General features: G+C 38.8%; 1 protein-coding gene across 1 annotated transcript in view; it reads right to left on the bottom strand.

Annotated features, from left to right (window-relative positions):
• Window positions 1–23,899, bottom strand: part of clasp1 (cytoplasmic linker associated protein 1) — a 193,340-nt gene that overhangs the window by 33,631 nt on the left and 135,810 nt on the right. Inside the window, 6 exon segments of the mRNA XM_033024813.1 lie at window positions 4,800–4,943; window positions 5,780–5,858; window positions 10,053–10,216; window positions 14,371–14,434; window positions 17,449–17,693; window positions 20,752–20,775. Of these exon segments, the coding sequence (XP_032880704.1) occupies window positions 4,800–4,943; window positions 5,780–5,858; window positions 10,053–10,216; window positions 14,371–14,434; window positions 17,449–17,693; window positions 20,752–20,775 (720 nt within the window).

Below are 23,899 nucleotides of genomic sequence, written 5' to 3'. Positions count from 1 at the left end.
AAGGTTTATGGTGTAATGTGGAACAATCCCACAAAATTTTCATGGAGCAATGAGCCCATTCTGTCTGTGTTGGATCTTTGAAAGCGATAACCAACCCTTGTCTTCTGTGTCTTCATTTGAGAATTTAGCATTTCCATTTGAAACTTACAATTGAATTCGCTTCCATCACCTTCCTAGTAGTTTCCGAATTGAATTTAATCACTAGATTTCTTTCTTGTGTGTGGTTCTTTAAATACTCACCTTTATTCTGCATTCTTTGATTACTGATCACACTGATACTGGAAACAATTCCTCATATTTTTTTCAAAATCTATCAGCTTTTCACATGCTTGTAAATCTATTCTAAACAGAAGTTAATTTTCTCTCATCTTTCCAACTAACTGAAAGCTTTTATCCATGGTTTATTATAGTAAGTATTTTCTGCATCTTCTTTAATGATGTTTTTCCTGCTTACTGCAAGTGCCTGGACTTGAACATTATTTTTTTTTTTAACATTTATCTTATTTCCTTTTCTCCTTACTCCATTTGTAAAGAGAAAATGTTGCTATTAATTTAATGTTTTCTCAAATTACTCAGCACGTCAAAGATCTATGAACAAACAGCTGAAGAATTATTCCCTGCATTCCTTCCACGACTGAACCATTCTTTTGCTTCTCTTCATTCTTCAAATCAAAACAAATCACTTCACATTTCTGCTTCAGTAATTTTTTAATCTATTAATAAACTGTATATTCTTTTAACTAGTTTGCCTTTCCTGAAGCTTGCTACTTTCACCCTCATGGAAATATGAAACAACAGTTTTATCGAAATTAGAAACAATTGAATAGTAGGGGAGTGGAAATGATAACATGAATTTCAGATTGACAGAAAACAGAGGATGGTTATGGTTATGTTTAAGAAGGAACTGCAGAAGCTGGAAAAATCGAAGGTAGACAAAAAATGCTGGAGAAACTCAGCGGGTGAGGCAGCATCTATGGAGAGAAGGAATAGACGACGTTTCGGGTCGAGACCCTTCTTCCCCGACATCAGTCTGTCATAAATAACATATCCATTTGTTGAGCCCATTTTTAGGAACCTAACAAAGGTACATACCACATATAGTATTTTGTTCACGTATGCGCTTACGCCAAAAAGATCAAGAACCACTGCCATAGATGGTGCCTCCCTGCTGAATTTCTCCAGCATTTTTAATGTGGAGAACCACCTATGATTATGGTTATTTTTATTTTCAGACCATGGGAGAGAGCAGTGTTTCTGAAGAAAGGTGTAGTGCCACTACTCTCTTTAATACATACTGATAACCTAGTATATTCTGTATAAAAACAGATTTTCAAAATTTCTAAATGTTGCAGTTTGCATCATTTGCAAACTTTATATTGCGCTTTTTATATCCAATACAAGGTCACCAGTATGTATTAAAGAGAAAAGTGGTACTGCACCTTTCCTGAGAAGCACCACACACCTTCCCAATTTTTCCCATCTTACGTGGTCTGAAAATAAAAACAATCTTAACTCTCCTCTTCAATCAATCTGAATTTCTTGTAATCATTACTCCTACAATCCTATGGATTCTAAATGTAGATAAAATCTGTCTGTTATTTCTGTCAAACCCTGAATGCATTTTGAATATATCAATTATTAGTATTCCATTCACAAAGTGCATGATAGGTTTCATTAGAAAAATGAACTATGCATCCATTACAGATAACTGGAATAAAAGCATAATTTTATATCATTCGAATTAATCTGTGCGCATTCAACTAAGATGAGCACTGTTATAATGTTCAGATATATTAATTGTCACAAAATACAAAGGTTTTGCACGTTAGGAAATATTTGACATATTCTGAATTATTTATTAAAAGCTTAACGCTAAAATTCTAATTTTCATTTATTACAAAGAGCATATTTTGTTCAAATAAACACAATAACTGTTGATGCAATCTCAAATCCATTAGTTAACATTTTTTAGCATGCATCCCAACACAGTAAGCAGCAGTCCTCACATTGGGGCCAATGCAGTAAGTTACTTATTAATACTGGAAAAAAGACAAACCTTATTCCCAAACAACACCAACTATGTATGTATAGTATGGAAAATAACTGTTGTTGGCAATATAGTAGAATAAACACAGTTGTTATGTTGGAAAAGGCAGCGTGGCCAAGACCCTTGTACAGCCAATTAAAAGAAAGCCAGAAGATACAGGGAAAAGCAACTTGAAATTAGTAGGTGCAACTTGTTTTTCTACCTGTTTACACTTTTCTTCCAGGCCAATTTCACCAGGCCCAGAGGTGCTCGAACAGGACCTGGCCAACCCCTCATCACTCAACCAATTATGCACAGTCTGGGTTTGACAGGTGGGAAGGGTATTAGAAAAACTTTAGAATACAATAAACAGCAGTTGCATGATTAAAAAACTTATATAAAGCTGAAGAGCCATGACAGAAAGTGATCAAGTTCACCAATTGTGTTTGGAACAGATAGATGCAGCCTATACCTTTACTTAAACTGTGGATTGCTACTATTCGAATATTATTGGCTTTCCCCTCATGCATACATTATAATCAATAGTTATCAATTTGTAAAGCAAAGCCTTTGAAGCAGTTAGCAAAACTTTTTTTTAAATGCCAAAATCATATTAAACACCATGAAATTTTCACATTAGCCAGTGCAAAATAATCGAATCAGATAAGAAACAATTAATTTAAACATTTTTAGAGCTCTCTGTTGTAACACTGGCTGGATCTGAAAATATTGCATGGTCATTTTTTTTTATATTCGTGCACGAAATGTGGATAATGAGAGCAAAGCCAGCATTTATTGCCCATCCCTAATTGCCTGAGATCGAACAATAAATTTGAGTGGATATCGTCATTTGTAGACGATCAGATAAAGGTTTCCCAAACTGAAGGATACTATCAAACCTGACGGGTTTACGCAACAACGTAGTACATTCACGATTACAATAACTTAAATATCTTTCCATGTACTTGTCCAAATCTATTCTGACTGATGAAAGCCAATGTACTGGAAACCTTCCTGACCATTCTGTGACACCACCTTCAGGGAACTATGTAACTGCCCTTTGTGCATCAACACTCTTTAGGGCCTTGCCATTTACTTTGATGGTCCTGGCCTGGTTTGACATCCCAAACTGCAACACCTTTCACTTACTTACCTGCATTAAACATTCCTCAACCGACTTGCCCAGTTGATCAAGATCCTGCCACTTTGTATAACTATCTTTGCTGTCTATGATACCACCCACTTTAATGCCATCTGCAAATTAATCATGCCTTGTACATTTTCATCGAAATCATTAATATCTGCTGAAATATCTTCTGATTTTTTTTTTCCAATTCTCATGCTTTTTGTTGTTTTTTTGACGTTGTATTACTTTTCCTCTAATCTATTATCTAATCTATTGATAACAACTTTGCTATTGTGTTTTCTTAGCCTCAAAAGGGCTATCACTTGTAAACTATGCATCAATATTGTAAACGTTAGTCAATGACAGTTGATGACTATCAATTATTTTAATGTAGTCTTACAAACAACCATTGCTAACTCATGCCTCAGTAGCTTTCTGTATTCAGATTCAGACTGTAGTTAAAATCAGAGCTGTATAATATTACGGTAATGGAAGTGCTGGAAAAGGACAATTTCCAACAGGAGAAAAAGATGCCACTTCAATGTCATTATCATTGTCAAATACATCAAGTTAAATGAAGTAGCTGTACAAAGACTGTCCACTAGATCATTCTGTATTCAGCAGCAATTGCCTACTGCCTCACGCAAGTCTTTTCACCATCAACAAGCCACATCAGGACATTGATGGATTACTTTGCATTAATCCAGCTGATCTCAGCTTCAGCAACAGCAAAGCACCTCATCATCTACTGGCATCACCATTTTGTAGCATATACCATTTACAAAGCATCCACAGAAACTTCATGATTCAACTGCACTCCTCCCCAAACCCAACAGTACTCCTCCCCAACCCAAAACCACAACTGGCACAGCGGTAGAGTAGCTGCCTTACAGCACCAGAGACCCGGGTTTGATCCTGACTACAGGTGCTGTCTGTATGGATTTTTATGGAGTTTGTCCGGTTTCAACCACACTCCAAAGATGTTTTGTTTATTGTCACGTGTATCGAGGTACAGTGAAAAGCTTTTGTTGCATGCTAACCAGTCAGCCGAAAGACAATACATAATTACAATCGAGCCAACGTGCAGGTTTGTAGGTTAATTGACTCATATAAAAATGTAAAATGCCCCTAATGCGTAGGATAGTGCTAATGTACTGGGCGATCACTGGTCAACGCGGACTCGTTGGGCCGAAGGACCTGTTCCCGTGCTGTATCTCCAAAGTTTAAAGTAGTCTACTCAGAATGAAAATAACATTGCATGGAAAAGTTTCCCCAAGTAACATATCATCCGGATTCCTTGCACTGTGGTAATACCATCAACCAATGCAGTTCAAAGCACAGATCTTTTCAAGGACAATTAGCCATGGACAATAATTGCTGGGCTTGTCAGCAATGCTCTCGCCAAGCAAAGAAAAAGAAAAAATTTCTACTTGACTTCCAATTTCATTTCTGTTTACTCAAGGATTAAATAACAGAGACTAAACAGAAAGGGGAATGTAATGTCATGAGATTGGAGTACAACAAATGCATTAATGCAACATAGCTGAATGGAAAATGAGCGAGCATTTCTGATTCCCCAAATAGAGCACAGAAGGAGCAAATTCGACCACTGCTGGCAAAGAGATTCTAAACATAATAAATCCCTACCTTTCTCACATCAGAGCTCTTTGGTTCAGTTGTCCAGGTTATGATTCGGGATACAGCAAGGCGGGTCTCACTGGAATTAACAAAATCTGCTGGGTCCATCTGTCTCGCCAGCTTCTCAATATACTTCAAGATAGCAACTTTAACCTACAAATAAACATACTTGTGTGGGTTGAAGAAAAAGCAATGCCATATTGATTGCATGAATAACTGAAACAAAATAATTATTTTCAAGAAATCGAGGTTTTTTTAAACAACAATCCCTTAACATTGAAAGAGAATAAACTTATTTTACTTTTCTTCTTATACATTTCTTCTCTCAGAGGGCAGTGAATCTCTGGCAGTCTCTGCCCTCAAGGGTGTTTGTGGCCAGGATATTTGAGGCCAGCAGAGATCAACTATGATCATAATGAAATGTGGGGTAGGCTTGAAGAACAAGAGGTCAATTACTGTTCCAATGTTTTCATGTTAATATACAAATATAATCCTAACATCTTTGAAGTACCTCAGCTACTTGTCCAAATTCTCACAGATAAGTTGTGTTGGACATGAGGGAATGATCAATCTGACAGGGTACACTAACCAAATTAGTTCAATGACTATTTCCACTAAGACTGTGAAAGGAAGACAAATACAAGAATCTAAGCAAGAAGAAAAACTATGCCTATTACGTCAAGAGAAAGGCTAATTCGGATATTTTTGCTTTTCATTGAAAGATCAGTCATTAAAATCTACTTATCCCACCTAACTGCCAATCACCAACTATCATATAAAATCAGCAGAAAATAAGAAGAAAACATGACTATTTCCCCAAGAGCTAAGGTATCAATACTTGCTCATACATGCAACATGTATTGGGATGTCAGGTGAAAATTCAAGAGGATCAATATAATTAAATGCGTAAAAACATTAATTCATACATATTCCCAAAATCTAGCATGGAATTCCAACTAGATATTTTAAAATGTCATTTGTATACCAACCTTAAGGTTAGGCGTTTGTGTTTGATCCACAATAAAGCGCATAAGAATATTGAATTGTTGATCAAATGGGAAAGACTCTCTATAAGTGAAATAAAAAAAGGTGTTAGTGTATTTTTCCAAATGGATTGTGATGATTGTTCTTGTCTTTGCCATTAGTTAATGATTATGTATTAAAACAAAATTAACATGCTTTTTTTTAATACTTGCATTGTCAAACCTTTTGTCCTTCAAACTATTACAATCCATTGCAGGTCTTCTTCACCTTTGTTCTTTCCTCTCACGTCAACACTCACATCTTTTCCTTGCTTTTACTGTACAATCAGCTAATTCGTTACATTTTCCAGTTACGACACAAGATTATTATTGGAATACTCTCTCTTTCCACATATGTTGGCCAGTTGGATGTTTCACACCATTTCCTATTTCGATTTAAGACTTACAACAACCATTGTATTTTCCTATAATTTATCGGTATGGATATCACTAATCTGATTCAAACAAATGAACATTCCTTCGGATGTACTTTGAAACCAGATTTCCGAAACAAATTTTTGAAATACAGTGATTATTCTTTATGCATGATTTGTTCCATTTGCAAGTTTTCCAAAAGGCTACTAGGTGAACACAGGATAAACTTAGGAAAAAGATTGTCAGGATTATACAACACGGATATTGACCCAATATGTCAATTGATTATGTGATAGTAACAGAATTAGGCCATTCAGCCCACCAAGGCTACTCCGTCATTCAATCATGGCTGATCCCTCCTAAGCCCATACTCCTACCTTCCCTTAACCCCTGACACCAGTGCTAATCAAGAATCTATTTATCTCTTCCTTAAAAACATTTGACATTTAAAAACATTGACTTAGCCTCCACAATCTTCTGTGAGAAAGAATTCCACACGTTCACAACCCTCTGACAAATTCCTCCTCATCTTCTTCCTAAAAGAACGTCCTTTAATTCTGAGGCTATGACCTCTAGTCCTTGACTTGCCCACTAGTGGAAACATCCTCTTCACATTCACTCTACCCAAGCATTTTACTATTCAGTACATTTCAATGAGGTCCCTCCTCATTCTTCAAAACTCCAGCGAGTACAGGCCCAGTGCCGTCAAACACTCAACATGTCAACCCACTCATTCCTGGGATCATTCTTGTAAACCTCCTCTGGACCCTCTCCAGGGCCAGCACTTTGCAACACTATATTCCATCTGCCACATCTCTGCCCACTCTCCCAACCTGTCCAAGTTCTTCAGCAGAGGCCCTGCTTTCTCTGCACTACCTGCTCCTCCACCTATTGTCGTATCATCCACAAACTTGGCCACAATGGTGCAATCCCCTCATACAAATCATTAATATACAATGTGAAGAGTAGCGGCCCCAGCACCGACCCTTGTGGAACTCCGCTAGTCACTGGCAGCCAACTAGTAAAAGCCCCCTTTATTGCCACTCTTTGCCTTCTGCCATCCAGCCAACCTATCCATGCTAGTATCTGCCCTTTAATACCATGGGCTCTCATCTTCTGTGGCAGCCTCCAGTCTGGCTCTTTATCAAAAACATTCTGAAAAGCTAGGTAAACATCTGACTCTCCTTTGTCTGTCCTATTATTTACTTCTTCAAAGAATTCCAGCACAAAACCATGCTGACTTCGGCCTATTTTATCATGAACTTCGAAGTACTCCGTAACCTCATCCTTTACAATGGATTCTAAAATCTTACCAACCACTGAAGTCAGATTAACCGGCCTATAGTTCCCACTATTCTGCTTTGCTCCCTTTTTGTACAGCGGGGTAATATTGGCAATTTTCCAATCTGGAACCACTCCAGACTCTAGTGATTCTTGAAATATCACTATTAGTGCCTCTGCAATCTCTAAAGTCACCTCTACCAGAACCTTGGGGTGCAGCCCATCCGATCCAGGTGACTTATCCACCTTCAGCTCTTTCCGTCGCCCAAACACCTTCTCCCCAGTAATAGCCACTTCACTAACTTCCACTCCCCGACTCTCTTGAATTTCAGGCACATTGCTGTTGTCTTCCACTATGAAAACTGCTGCAAAAAAGTTATTCAACTCTTCTGCCATTTCTTTATTCCCCATTATCACTTCTCCTGCATCATTTTTCAGTGGTCCAACATCCACTCTTGCCTCTAACTCTTTATATAACTGAAGAAACACTTGCTATCCTCTTGTATATAATTTGCTAGCTTACCTTTGTATTTCATCTTTCTCCCTGTATTACCTTTTTAATTATCTTATATTGTTTTTTTAAAAGCTTCCCAATCCTCCGGCTTCCCACTATTTTTTACAATATTATACATCTTCTCTTTTAGTTTTATACTGTCCTTGACTTCCCTTGTCAGCCATTTCACCTTCACCCTCTCAAGTTTCAGGTTAAATCTCATCATATTGTGGTCGCTACTTCCTAGTGATTCCTTTACCTTTTAGTTCCCTCATCAAATCCGGTTCATTACACAAAACTAAATCCAGAATTGCCTTTTCCCTGGTATGTTCCACTACACGCTGCTCCAAAATAAAAAATCTCGGAGGCACTCTACAAATTCCCTTTCTTGGGGTCTTACCAACCTGATTTTCCAAGTCTACCTCAATATTGAAATCTCCCATGACCACCATAGCATTGCCTTTCTTACATGCCGATTATAACTAGTACCCTATATCCTGGCTACTGTTTGGGTGCCCGCAAATGACTCCCATTAGGGTCTTTAGGGCCTTACAATTTCTTAGCTCTACCCACAATGACTCTACATCCTCTAATCCTATGTCACCCCTCGCTGAGGACAGAATTTAATTTCTTACCAAGAGCTACCCCACACACCTCTGCCCGCCGGTATGTCTTTCCAATAGGACGTATAACCTTGAATATTCAGCCCCCAGCTCCGATCCTCTTGCAGTCACGTCTAATTCCAACAGCATCATACCTACCAATTGCGCTACAAACTCGTCCGCTTTGTTTCTTATACTAGGTGCATTTAAATACAACAGCTTTAAATCGGTATTCACCTCCCCTCCTCTCACACCGGTCCCGATTTTCCCGACCTTACTCTCTTATCCCTTCTTAAACTTTCCATCCCATTACTTCTGGAGACTTCTGTAACTTCTCCTGCACTCTTTCCCCTTAACTCCACCCTCAAACTTCCAGTCTGTCGACCCTACTCCCCTCCCCCCCCCCCCCCCACCACTATTTATTTTAGAGATTGTACAGGGTGAACGTTGCCAACCTGAGCTGCTCCTATTTGCATGCTTTTAGCCCATATCCCACTCAACCTTTCATATTCATATACAAATCAAAATGTCTTTCAAACACGCTAATCGTTCCCAACTCTACCTCTCCTGCTGCCAGTTCGCTCGACATACCCACCAAACTCAGTGTGAAAAAGTTGCCCCACCGGGTTCCATTAAATCTTTCCCCTCTCACCTTAAATCTATGCAGCCTAGATACAGACTCACCTCCCGTGGAAAAAAGACTGACCATTCAACTTATCTATGTCTTCATGATTCCATACAACTGTACCACCCCTCAATACTACAGGGAAAAAGGCATGGTCTATCCTGTCGCCAGAGAAAAAAATCCCAGCCTATTAAGTCCTCCAGTCCTTTAACAATAGACAATATGTGCAGGAGTAAGCCATTCGGTCCTTCGAGCCAGCACCGTCATTCATTGTGATCATGGCTGATCATCCACAATCAGTACCCTATTCCTGCCTTCTCCCGTCTGAAGAAGGGTTTCGGCCCGAAACGTCGCCTATTTCCTTCGCTCCATAGATGCTGCTGCACCCGCTGAGTTCCTCCAGCAATTTTGTGTACCTTCTCCCCCTATCCCTTGACTTCGCTATCTTTAAGAGCTCTATCTAACTATCTCTTGAAAGCATTCAGAGAATTGGCCTCCACTGCCTTCTGAGGCAAAGAATTCCACAGATTCACAACTCTCTGGGTGAAAAGGTTTTTCCTCATCTCCGTTCGAAATGGCCTACCACTTATTCTTAAACTGTGCACCCTTTCTAACTTAATGACATCCTTTCTATAGGTAGGTGACCAGACTGCACACAATACTCCAAATGTGGCCATACCACACCTCAAAGCACCAATATGTTCTACCTTAAGAAAAATACTCCATTCAAAAAGTATAAAATAACTTAGACAGCTATCAAATTAGATCCTTAAAAACCCCCCAGTAAATAAGCATGTTAATAAGGTACATTTTCAATCTACTATAATAAAAAGAAAGAAACTGCTAAAGATTGCCTGCTCTTACCTTGTGACATCTAGTGCCTTCTGAACCTTTGCCTGCACAGAACCTAACAAATCAGCCCCCATTTTCTTTAAAAGCTGAGTCAGGAGCACAAACAGCCAGTCCTGTAGATCTTCTTTATGGATTATGATGAAATCTACCAGAGTCTCCAAAAACATGCTGAATACCTAGAATTAAATATATTATGTTAATTGCTGATGAGCGGAATAGAACAGTGTAGACTCATGAAACAGTCTGATGCCACAATGAAAATGTGTAGAGAAACAGGGCGTTTCCTTCCATTTTTTATATAATTAAGAATTGAAACCGAGGAGGAGTTACCTTAACAGAAACCAAGAGTGTGTCCTCTCAGAGTGCAACAATAACATTCTCCCTGATAAGAAATGCAACTACTCCATCGTTTTGCCTCCCTCTTATTTAATCCTAATTAAACTAAATCAAACTAATCTAAACAATAAACAAAACTATCATAACAATCATGTCTGAAACATCATAGTGAGCTGCCGGTCCTGTCTCTCCCACAACCAAGTCTCAGTGATAGTCATAACAACATGTTTCTAGGTACTGATCTTCCTTCATGCCTTCCTAGTATCTTCTCCTGACTGATTTTCACCCCATTTATCATCTCTAATGCTTAGATTTTGGGATTGTACTTTTCCTCAGCAAGGTCCAACCCAAAATGTGCATTATATACTCAAGCAATGCCCTCTGCCTTAATACAGGGATCATCTTCTTGCTGTATAATTAGTCTCATCCCCAATTTCTATATAAACTCCACTCTATTAATTTATGCTGTCTTTGCTTCTTGTATTGTCCTTTTCATTTCTATTCTTGAATGCAGCAAAAAGTAATTAACCAAGGAGATGAGGAAGCTCATGTTCTTTGTTTTACCAAACATATAACAAGAATGTACAGTGCCCTCCAAATGTTTGGGACAAAGACCCATCATTTGTTATTTGCCTCTGTACTCCACAATTAGAGATTAGTAATAGAAAAAAATCACACGTGGTTAAAGTGCACATTGTCAGATTTTAATAAAGACCATTTTTATACATTTTGGTTTCACCATGTAGAAATTACAGCAGTGTTTATACATAGTTCCTCCCATTTCAGGGCACCAAAATGTTAGTGACACAGCAATGTCATGTAAATGAAAGTGGTCATGTTTAGTATTTTGCTGCATATCCTTTGCATGCAATGACTGCTTGAAGTCTGCGATTCATGGACATCACCAGTTGCTGGGTGTCTTCTTTGGTGATGCTCTGCCAGGCCTTTATTGCAGTCATCTTTAGCTTATGCTTGTTTTGGGGGCTAGTCCCCTTCAGTTTTCTCTTCAGCTTTGAAAAGGCATTGGGTTCAGATCAGGTGATTGACTTGACCATTCAATAAGTGACCATTTTTTAGCTTTGAAAAACTCTTTGTTACTTTGCCAGTATGTTTGGGATCATTGTCTTGCTGTGGAGTGAACCGCCGGCCAATGGGGTTTCAGGCATTTGTTTGAACATGAGCAGATAGGATGTGTCCATACACTTCAGAATTCATTATGCCACCATCAGCAGTTGTATCATTAATGAAGATAAGTGAGCCAGTACCTTCAGCAGCCATAAATGCCTAGGCCATAACACCCCCACCACCGTGAGAGAAGAGGTGGTATGCTTTGGATCTTGGGCAGTTCCTTCTCTCTTCCATACTTTGCTCTTGCCATCACTCTGAAGTAAGTTAATCTTCGTCTCATCTGTCCACAAGACCTTTTTCCAGAACTGCGGTTGCTCTTTTAAGTGCTTCTTGGCAAACTGTAACCTGGCCATCCTATTTTTTTGCAGCTAACCAGTGCTTAGCATCTTGCAGTGTAACCTCTGTATTTCTGTTCATGAAGTCTTCTGCAGACATTGGTCATTGACAAATCCACACCTGATTCCTGAAGAGTGTTTCTGATCTGTCGGACATGTGTTTGGGTATTTTTCTTTATTATAGAGAGAATTCTTCTGTCATCAGCTCTGGAGGTCTTCCTTGGCCTGCCAGTCCCTTTACGATTAGTAAGCTCACCAGTGCTCTCTTTCTTCTTAATGATGTTCCAAACCAGGGGCGGAAATCGCTATCAAAACATGGGGGAGGGGACACAATTTTTGGTGTCGCATGTGCACACACACGCGTGTGCGAGGCTTCGGCCGTGGGGCCCTGTGGACGTTAACATCGGCAACTGACCTGGTTGGTGACCGACTCCGAACTCGAGCAACAGCAGCTTTGTCCACCCCGAATCGTGGGGCTTCAATCGGCCCGTTCGCGGGGCCTTTCATCGCCCGGCACTGCTTAAAATCAGCTGCGGGATCGTCCATCGTCCGGCGTGGGCTTCAACATCGAGAGCTTCGATGCAGCAATTTGACCGCGGGGCGGTGGAAGATCCCGCAGCCGATTTTAAGCCGTGCCGGACGATGAAAGGACCGATTCAAGTTCCGCTCTATGATCTTTGCTCCACCAGGACGTCTTCCTCCTCCTCCTCCAATCACCGCGCTCTATCCTGTCCCATCCCCCTACTTCCGCCTGACCGACACCTCCCTTCTCCAATCACTGCGCTGAATCCTGTCCCGCCCCGCCCCCCCCCCACTGACCAACGTCTCTCTCGTCCAATCGGCGCCCTTGATCATCAGTCCCACCCCTACTGTCTCGCAGAAAGCGGAGATTTTTAATAGTTTTTCTCACCGAATTTCAAAATCATGATTACAAAAAATGGGGTCGGGGGGGGGGGGGATTGTCCCCCACCACTCAAAACATGGAGGGGACGCGTGTCCCCTTCCCCCTCCCCCCTCAGGATTTCCGCCCATGTTCCAAACAATTGATTTTGGCAAGCCTAAGGTTTGACATGTCTCTAACAGTTTTATTCTTGTTTCTCAGTCTCATAATGGCTTCTTTGACTTTCATTGGCACAACTTTAAGAAAAGCTTCCAAAGGTGATGGAAAGACTGGAGGAAAGACTAGGTGCTGAGAGCTCTCTTCTACCTGCATTAAGGAGGCAATTAAACACACCTGAGCAATTACAAACACCTGTGAAGCCATGTGTCCCAAACATTGTGGTGCCCTGAAATGAGGGGACCATGTATAAACATAGCTGTAATTTCTACATGGTGTAACCAAAATGTATACAAATACCCTTTAATAAAATCTGACAATGTGCACTTTAACCATATGTGATTTTTTTCTATTACGAATCTCAAATTGTGGAGTACAGAGGAAAATAAACAAATGATGGGTCTTTGTCCCAAATGGAGGGCACTGTATATTAATCTGACTCATCCTTGTGAAATTTACCTTACTTCTTTCATAGAAATAAAAGTTCTAAAACTACTAAATCAGGGTTCACATTGCATTAAGACCAGCACATCAACTCTATAATTAAACTGTAATTTAAATTTAAAAGAACTGCTTACACCTAAAATTACCAGATTTTCAGTGAACAAACATTTAAAGATAGATGATAACCTTCCTGAAATTGTCTATTTAAAAAAAATAACTGAATTAAAAAATAACACTGAAACTCAGAGCTTACTTTCAAAGACTTTGTTATATTTGTTAGCGGTAGTGAACAGTAAAAACAACACTTACTCTCTGTTGAGTTCCAACAAAGGACAGGACATGCAAGAAAACAAACCATTGATTAATGGAGTAGATTTCAAAGTCACAGTGCTCTGCAAAGGTTACTGAAATACATCAATCACTTCATAATCGAAAAAAAAGCTTTTTTATAGGTAGGGTCGGACAAATGGCAAATTACTTTTTACATTCAACAGGTACTCCTGGCCAAAATACAGCACATTAAAATCTGGGTTTTATTTATTGCAGATTAATTTTCCAAAATATACACAAAAATTTGCATTTGGATTTTTCCTAAAATTTACATTACCTGCACTAATGTGCAATAAATACTATGTGAAAAGTGTCACAATTTTGGACTTGGATTTAAATTAAATATATTTATGAAGTTTTGGACAAATGTAAAATCTGCTTTTTAAAAGGTCTGTTCTTGAGTGTTGCAAATTGTTTTTATTGCATGAACATTTTCAACGTTAAAGCTCTGGAAATATTCAAACTGATTATTTAAAAAAAAAAACTAATCTAACGACAAATCTAATGCAGTGACATTTATTAAAGCTCATTGCTTAAGAGATAAAAACATTCCGAAAACAATCTTCCACTTTTAAATTTGTGACGTAAACCATGAAAACAAATAGCTTTTAAAGTGACATGCAATCACACAAAGCACAAAGCTGTTTACATATACATGCAAGAGATGGCTCGCAAATACTGTTTTTTTTAAAGAGGTTACCTTGCTATGAGGATCTGCAAACATACGAGTGAAGATTTCCCACAAACGCTTCAATTCAACACGGCTGTAAAGTAAATGAATACGTAGATCAATATTTCTGCCAATGCGATTTTTTAACATTGTTTTTTAAATAAAAGACCTTCAAGTTCACCTTTATTGTCACATGTACCAATTAAGGTACAGTGATATCTGAGTTGCCATACAGTCATACAAGTAAAAAGAACGCAATACACAATAGATCTAACATAAACATCCTCCACAGTGGAATCAACATTCCTCACTGTAATGGAAGGTAATAAAATTCAGTCATCTTCCTCCTTTGTTCACCCGTCGTGGTCGGCGCCTTTGAACGGGGCCGTTGCCGACGGTCCGCTGTTCAAGCCCTCTCGTCGGAATGATGGAAGCTCCAGCGTTGGGTAGATAGGAACACTCATCGGCAAGGGGCTCCTGAGTCAGCCTCTTCTTACCGGAAACCGCGGCTTCATGGTGTTAAAGTCCACAGGCCCCGCGATCGGAACACTTCCACAGCGATCCTCGGCAAAAGATCGCCCGCTCCGCGATGGTAAGTCCGCACCGTGCTTGTGGCTTGAAGCAACGCGCTGGTCTCCAGGAAAGGCCTCACCAAACCAGTTGTTAGGCCGCAATGGGGGGGGGGGGCCGAGAAAGATCACATCCCGTCGAGGTAAGTGACTGAAAACCGTTTCCCCCTATTTCTCCCCACCCCACGTAAAGCATACCGAGAAACATTAAAACATACATTTTAGACACATTAAAAATAACAAAAAAAGTCGAAATAACACACAGGCTGCTGGCGAGGCTACCATCTCAGTGCCACCCGGTGGATTACAGATCCTTAATGACCAGAGTTCGAAAAGTATGCATTCCTAATAGACACATGGAACCCTTTCCTGGAACTTGTTAACTCTCTTAACTTGTCCCCGGATTCGGAAGAGGACTGAGTGCTTTCCATCACTGTCCTGCTTTACTGCAGCTGCTCCCCCCTTAGCCCCCCCCCCCTCCCCACACTTATTTATTTAATTACCTACTTATTTACTGTTATTAGTGATTTTTTCTTCTTTTTTTTTTCTTCTCTTGTTCCCAGTACATTTTGTTTTGTTTATCTCTACGTATTTGTGTGGATGTGTACGTATGTGAGTGTTGTTTGTCCCCGTTTGGTTCCGACCTGATTCGGGTCGGTTGAAGGTGGGTACGGGTAAGGGCTTTGAGGGCCGCTTACATACTGTTGCACAATTATGCCTTGAGTGTCACTGTCTGTTATCATTGTATGTATGCAAATTGATGTGAAATTCAAATAAAAAGATTTCAAACTAAAAAAAAATAAAAAACGAAATAACACACAGGCTGCTGGCGAGGCTACCATCTCAGTGCCACCCGGTGGATTACAGATCCTTAATGACCAGAGTTTGAAAAGTATGCATTCCTAATGGAATACAGGAAGCATTTAGAGCGCTTAGTTACATGATGTCACGACAACAAGCGTCGAACAAGCTAATTATCAACTTCAGGCAATGAAGTGGTGTACACGAGCCAGTCAGCATCAATGGTGTTGAAGTGGAGATGGTAGGGAGCTTCAATTTATCCTGGATCAACCACATTGAAGTCATGGCCAAGAAAGCACACCAACATCTCTCCTTCCTGAGAAGATTAACAAAATTCAGCGGGCCTCCACGACTCTGACCAACTTCAACAGATGCACCGTACAAAGAATACCATTGGGATGTATCACAGCTTGGTTTGACAATAGCTCCGCCCAAGACCGTAAGTAAACGCAGAAAGTAATGTGCGCAGCCTTGCCCATCAGGCAAACCAGCCTCCCCTAACCTTCTTCCCCCCCACCAATTGAATTTTTCTACACCATGCTGAAAGCAAAAAGCAATCAACAAAATCAAGGACTATTTTACCCCCACCATTCCTTTTCTCCTTTTTCCCTTCAGGCAGAAGATATACAAGCTTAGAAACACATACCACCAGATTCACGTAAGAACCTCTTCCCCACTGAGACAAACTGCTGGAGTAACTCAGTGGGACAGGCAGCATTTCTGGAGAGAAGGATTGGGTGATGTTTCGGGTAGAGACCCTTCTTCAGACCTTCCCCATTCTGTTATGGTCAATTGAATGGTCAAAATAAACTAGGGTGCCTTCCAAATTATCCAACCTACCTCATTGCACGTCTTACTTAAAAAAAAATCTGTACTTTCTCTGTAACTGTAATGTTGTAACACTATATTTTGATTTTTTTTCTCTTGCACTACATGTTGTACTTGTATGACGGCTTGATTGTACTCGTGCATTGTATGATTTGAGTAGATAGCACGCAAATTATATTTTTAACCGTATCTTGGTTCATGTGACAATATCAATATTCATAGGGCGACACGGTGGCACAGCGGTAGAGTTGCTGCCATACAGCGAATGCAGCGCAGGAGACCCGGGTTCGATCCTGACTCCAGGTGCTGTCTGTATGGAGTTTGTACGTTCTCCCCGTGACATGCGTAGGTTTTCTCCGAAATCTTCGGTTTCCTCCCACACTCCAAAGATTAACAGGTATGTAGGTTAATTGGCTTGGTAAATGTAAAAACAATTGTCCCTAGTGGGTATAGGACAGTGTTAATGTGCGGGGATCGCTGGTCGGCGTGGACCCGCTGGGCCGAAAGGGCCTGTTTATGCGCTGTATTTCTAAACTAAAATACCAAAATGGCACAAGTTTACCAATTTACCATGCCACTACTTAAGAGTTTTTGACTGAAGATGTATATGCACATTAGCAAGTCTTGTTTTAACTCCATTCCAGACAGATCTAAATAATAGCACTTCAACCTTTGACAGAATATGCAGTATTCTAATAATGTTAATCCATTTTAAATTAGTTAACATTAATAATATTGTCAATTTGAAAACCCAAATATATATTAACATTGCTGCATCAATTCATTCTTCCACCTTTAAAAAAAAAAAAGACTTTTTCATGAAATGTTAACTTATTACAAACATGAATCACAATTTAATAGAATTTGGCAAACTCCTGAAAAGATAGATCCTGCAATTTTGCCATCTTACCTTAAGGTTCTCTGACTTTTTAATAGATTTTGAAGGCCTACAAGTCCTTCTTTCCTTTCAGACCAATTTGAGCTGGCACAGTGATTCAAGACCTCGGCCACATCTTCTGTTTGACGCATGTAGTGTGGAATACCTCCATTTCTGGAGCCATAAGATCGTTCTGAACAAGCGCTAGAAGCATCGCTGTTGGCATCATCATCAGAGTATATACCATATGGCTCGTATCGCCTCCTGATAGGTTTTTTCTAAACATGAAAACAAAGGGTGTTTTAATTTCATACACCAGATTTATACCCATTGCACATGCATGTTGCTTATCGTTCCATTTAACTTGTTAAATATGGACTAAGCTCAGCAAAACTTCATACAAATGATTCAAGTTTTATTAGGATTATTCTAACCTGCCAATGACAACACCCAACATGTGAACAGAATTTTCACGTAACACTTTCCCAATCAAACTTATCTTGTGGAATTACATGATATAGATACCAGTCCAACAATTTGCAGCTAACTTTTTGCTTTGTCCTCTGAGCATAAATTTTAAACTTGGTTATTTAACATGAAGGAAAAAATTGAGGATTGTGTGAAAGGGAATGAAGATCTGTTTTCAGATCATTTACTTAAGGGGGAGGGGTGGTGGTTAAAGTCATTGCTTCAACAAAATATATTCTAATCCAGATGGAAGTTTAATATACAAAAATATTCCTGATGTTTGATCATAACATTTTTTATGAGTAGTCAGAGAATCTTTGGAAAGAAAGTAAAAAATATAGTTGGGATAATGGTTCAATAGGATCCTTGTCATAATCACTGTCCTTTCTGCTCATGTATCATGAATTTGTGGAATGAAAAATTAAGCATATAAACTATAATAAGGAAATGCTAGGTCACATCATAAAAAAACTCAACTAATCTGTTAGTTTTGACCTCAATGTGAGCAATTAGTTATTATCACATTTATCTATTTTACCTTATCCTTTCGACAACCGACCACATCTAATTTTGAATGCAAACAATTTCTACTTCAATCTACTAATCCTGCAAGTGAAGGTCAACACCGTGCAAATCTGTGTACTGAAAATCTGAAAATCCAGTATTCGATTGTTTGGAAATGCCAATAATTCAATAGAATTAGCATTCAAGAATAATGGGCTGGGGTTGGGACTGTGGGCTGGTCCACAAAAATGGCAGGTAGGTTTGCATCTTTATTCTAATTCTCTTGTGCACAATCTCGTATCTAAGCATCTTCATTCTAGACTCCTTTACTTTGTTCATATTCGCCCGTTTTTTTAAATTGCAAAAATACTGAATTACCCCTCGCCGTAATTTGCATAGTTCACAGAAAGAACAACTTAAAAGGCTTTAATCCTGCCTATAATGATTCACATCAACTAACCTAATGAAGCATAAATCCTAAAACTGCGAGACCTCTGAGAGAGGTAAGTGAAATTCGATTAAAGCTCACCATACCCCTTGAATATTATATTGTGATAAAACCTAAAAGACAGTTTTTTGTTGTTCTAAACATCCTTATCATTCAGTGGATCAGGGGGACTGTCCTCAAAAATCAGACAAACAATTCAGTGAAATTTAATTTAAATCTTAAATGTAATCAATGGCTGAACATACAGTCTCTTTCAAGGGAAGGGTTTAGTCCAAGGTTTGTAGTCTTTTCAGGGAAGATTCCAAGGTCTCCAGTCTTTTCAGGGAAGACATTTCTCAACAACTCTCAAGGACTGACCACTCCGAGACCACGGCACCTAACTCTGGAATCTTCAGCCATCTCACTGAATAACCCTCACTCCAAGTATGAATCTGTGAATCGATATTACGTCAAAAATAAGGCAAGGATATACTCCTTTGGGTATGGACACCAAGCTGCACCCAGTTTTCCTGATATGTAGGAAGGAACTGCAGATGCTGGTTTAAACTGTAGATAGACAAAAAGCTGGAATAACTCAGCGGGACAGGCAACATCTCCGGAAAGAAGGAATGGGAAGAAGGGTCGTCTGAAAAAGGTCTCGACCCGAAACGTCACCCATTCCTTCTCTCCAGAGATGCTGCCTGCCCCACTGAGTTACTCCAGCTTTTTGTGTCTCTTCCAGTTTTCCTGATATGATCTCATTGAAGTCTTGCATGATATCAGCAAGTCTTAACTTTTCATTGCAATTGCTCCAAATTAAAGATCAATTTACTATTTACTTTCCAATTGCTTGAAGACTTAAAAATTTTCAAGTTCATTGAATTCATGAAAAAAAAAGATTATGATATTTAAAATGTTCTCACTATTCTATCGTTATGTTCTTCCCACAAAAATAATGCCACTGCTGACTTCTTGGTCACTAACTTAACCATTGCTGTCTCCGCCTCTTCCTTTCTTCTTCCCACCACCCCCACATCAGTCCGAAGAAGGGTCTCGACACGAAACATTGCCTATTTCCTTCGCTCCATAGATGCTACCTCACCCTCTGAGTTTCTCCAGCATTTTTGTCTACCCTTCCTTTCTTTCTTGTGCACAGAAGTAATTCAATGTATTGGTGAACATCATTTGTTATTAAGAATAATCAAAAGCATTTTGTAATACACAGAACAACAGATCCTGAGAGATGAAAATAAGTGTGGAGTTTCATTTCTTGTTTTAAAATTTCTTTTTTTTCTTGATGGATGGAAGTATTGGTGTGACCAGAATATATGCTGTATAATTTAATCAGAAATAGAAAATATATAACAGATGATTGTGAAGGAAACAGGTGACAATTCAGGTGTGGCTCCAATTCAAATAACTTTTGCAGAAGTAGTCAACATTAGACACATTCACATCTGTTCTAACAGACTTGGTTCATGCACACTTGAAGAATTTTCTGGGTTTATTTTATTTCACCAGAACAGAATTGAGATCAGCCAATCTAATGCCTAATTAGGCCTCAAGAACCAAATAAGACTATCCCATTTGTCTCATTCTAACTAAAAAGACCCCCAGAGGTGGAAAATAAAAGATCATTCATTCTAATCCCCACTTTTTTAAATCACTAATTATTACGGATCTATTCATCTTTGAACTACAACAACCGTCATTGCATATCCACATAAAGTTCCTGAATACCCCTCCACTGAGGCTGGTGTTCCCTCGTATGGTAGCAAGCCAATTTGTACAGCCAAAAAATCAGACATCCACAATTGTGACCACAATTCACCTCAGATTTGTTACTGTATGTATTCAAACACCCTGGAACAAGGATCAAAACAACAAAAGAATAACAGAATGACTAATGAAGAAAACAGGTTTAAAAGCACCACTACCTTATTCCTGGTGTCTCCTAACAGCTGATTGCAGCAAAACAATTTTCAGGGAAGAAAGTAGAAAAAATCATGTCAAAAGCAGAATTATTGAATCATTATACAGCAGAAAGCTGATGAATTCATTAAAGCAAACTAAACACAAAAACGACAAGACATTTAAAGAGATGATTGAGATACTTATTTTCAGAATTAATTTTAAGATCACAGAAGTTAAAAATGTTGGTAGAGGGGAATACCAAAACACAGATACCATGTCAATGTAAAACATAAGTATTGTAAGAAATGGCCAACATTGGTTGTTGGCAGAATTTATTCTTAAGTCACTTGCCTGAGCAAATAATGACATTCCATACAAATGTACAAATGTGACTTAAAATTAGTGAATAACATTAGAAATCATTTGATAGCAGTATTGTTTACAGGAAAGGGGGAGGGAAAGCAATTTACCAGCAGTTTATTATATACCTAGGGTGTCCTCACTGTCCTGGAGATACCATTACAATATGGAAGGAAGAGAAGCTAAGCAAGGGGAGGAGAACGAGAAAAGGGATAGAAATAGAGAGCAAGACAAGAGTGCCAAAGTGGGGAAAGCAACGATAAAGTGCACAAAACAGGAAATTAAAGTCTCCCGCATGCCATTAATTAGTTGGTAAATCAGAAAGATAACTATTGCCTTCAAATAATAGGAATTTGCTTTTTATTGACATCCAATGGATATCTCGTGCAGGAAAAGATTTTTCTAAATTACAAGAATATGCAACCCATAGAAATAAACTTTTTTTGCTGAAAAACAAAGGAAAAATAAAGGAGGTAATAATTTACAAAAATTTGCTCAGCAAATCAAGAGTTAGCCAGTTGCAAAGAACAATAGTAGATAGGCTTCAGGATTGGAAGAATTTTTGTAACTAACAAAGATTTGGCAAAAAAGAGTAAAGTAGTAGAAAGTATGAAACGGATTATAAAAAGTCTGGCAAATAAATTAAAGGAAAAGAAAAAGTTTCTGTTAAGAAACTGGGACAGGGAAAAGAACAACAGAAAAATAAGGAGATGGCAGGGATTAACAATAGATGAAACTAAAATATATTAAACAGAGGTAAGCAAAGGATGAATAACAGTGAGAAACTCAAAACAGTATGCAAAATTAGCGAAAGAGAGCCAAACAACTGACTGGATTAAACATTGCCCCATGCAATGGATCTGATGGTCTACACCCGACGGTTCCAAAAGAAGTGGGTGCAGAAATGATGAAAACATTGCTTTCTGCAATTCCAAAGGACGTGTCGTCCATTTCTCCCCCTTCTCCTCCTCTCTCTCTCCCATCAGGCAAAAGGTACCGAAGCTCAAAAATGCATACCTCCAGATTCAGGGATAGTTTCTTCCCAGCTGTTATCAGGCAATTGAACAGCCCTCGTCAGCTAGAGTGTAGCCCTGACCTCCCATCTACCTCATTGGAGACCTTTGAACTATCATTAATCAGACTTTATCTTGCACTCAATGTTGTACCCCTTATTCTTTATCTGTGAACGGCTTAATTGTACTAATGTGTAGTTTTTTCATGACTGGATAGCATGCAAACAAACGTGACAATAATAAACTAAACTAAAACATTCCTTGATACTGGAAGTGTAGTAGCCATTTAGCTTAACTCAGTATGTTATAACCATAACCAGTTACCTTTAAATTTTATCTGCCTGTAATTATGTGGGTGGGATTTATACTTTATCCGAGGCGTGTTTGCGGCTGGGATTCTGGCGCAGTCTCCGAAGGAGTTTAGTTTAATTTAGTTCGAAGAAGATAGAAGAGACATCGTTTTTGATCATGCACGAGCATGACCACGAGTATGATTGAAATGTACTTATACAAGAAAAAGCTTTTATGAAATATCCTACTGTTTGCACTACTACAATAAAGAAATTATTAATCAAGAGACTGTTTTTGGAAGATTTATCTTTTGACGGCATTGAATGTCCTGTGGAGAGCTCGTGGGTGCATATAGATTACCTTCTGATCCACAGTCATCAATTGAAGTGACTATCGAGGACTAAATCCTTGAGACGTTCTAAAAAACTGTCACTACAGGAAGTATCCCAGTGGATTAGAAAACAATCAATATAAAACCACTAATCAAAAAAGGAAAAAGAACAAAAGTAAGAAACTTTGGCCAGCTAACGTAATATTATTTGTTACTGTAGATATACAAGGCCTTGTTGAGGTCACACTGGAATATCGCATACAGTTTTGGTCTTCTGACCCAAAAGATATACTTGCCAGTAAGGGAGATTAAGGATTCACTGGACTGATTTGCTATATGAGAAGACATTGAGTAGACCAGGCCTGTATTTTCTACCATTTTGAGAATAGGACATCTTATCGAGGCAGTCAAAATTCCTTCGAGGCTTGTCTGCCTGAAGAGTTTAAAACCAGCAATCACCATCTCAGATAGGCCATTTAGGATTGAGAGGAAAATAATTTTTATTTCACAATGAATCTTTGGAATTTAGATGGTTCTGCTGATCAGTTAGTGGGTTTATTAAAATAGAGATCAATAGATATTTGGATATTAAAATAAATAGGGAATGCAAGAAAATGGTATTCGGGAAAATGATCAGCCACAATCTAGATGAAATATAGTGTGGGTTTGTGCCAAATGGTTTACTCCATTTTTACATGAGACAATTACTGGAAACCATTGCTAAAGAAATCCCAATGGAGTAACTGGATGATTAGGCAGTCAACAGTTTGGTGAAAGTGTTTTTAACATATCAATGCAAAGGTTTTGATGATAAATTGCCACGTTAATGGTAACTACGCATAATCAGTTCTCAGAGGTTAAGACCAACATATCAGCATGGATAGGATTGGTTAAAGTTAATATAACATAATATAATTTCTTCTTTTGCAATGCAATAGATTGATTCTTTTGTAGGGATGGAATGTTTTAGGAGGAGACTGCCTATAATGAGCCTATATTTTCATTGAAATTCTGATTCTGAAGGGACCAATGGGTAGATACTAAGGCCTGGTGGAGATCTAGGAGTGGGGGGCATAATCTTATGTTAATAGAATGGCCATTTAAAACCAAGATGAGGAGCAATTTACTCTGAGAGGGTTGAGGATCTTTAGAATTTTCCATTCAGAGTTGCAGATT

This window comes from Amblyraja radiata, chromosome 7 (assembly GCF_010909765.2).
Source record: "Amblyraja radiata isolate CabotCenter1 chromosome 7, sAmbRad1.1.pri, whole genome shotgun sequence".
Lineage (NCBI taxonomy): Eukaryota > Metazoa > Chordata > Chondrichthyes > Rajiformes > Rajidae > Amblyraja > Amblyraja radiata.
This window is presented reverse-complemented; position numbering and strand designations above follow the sequence as displayed.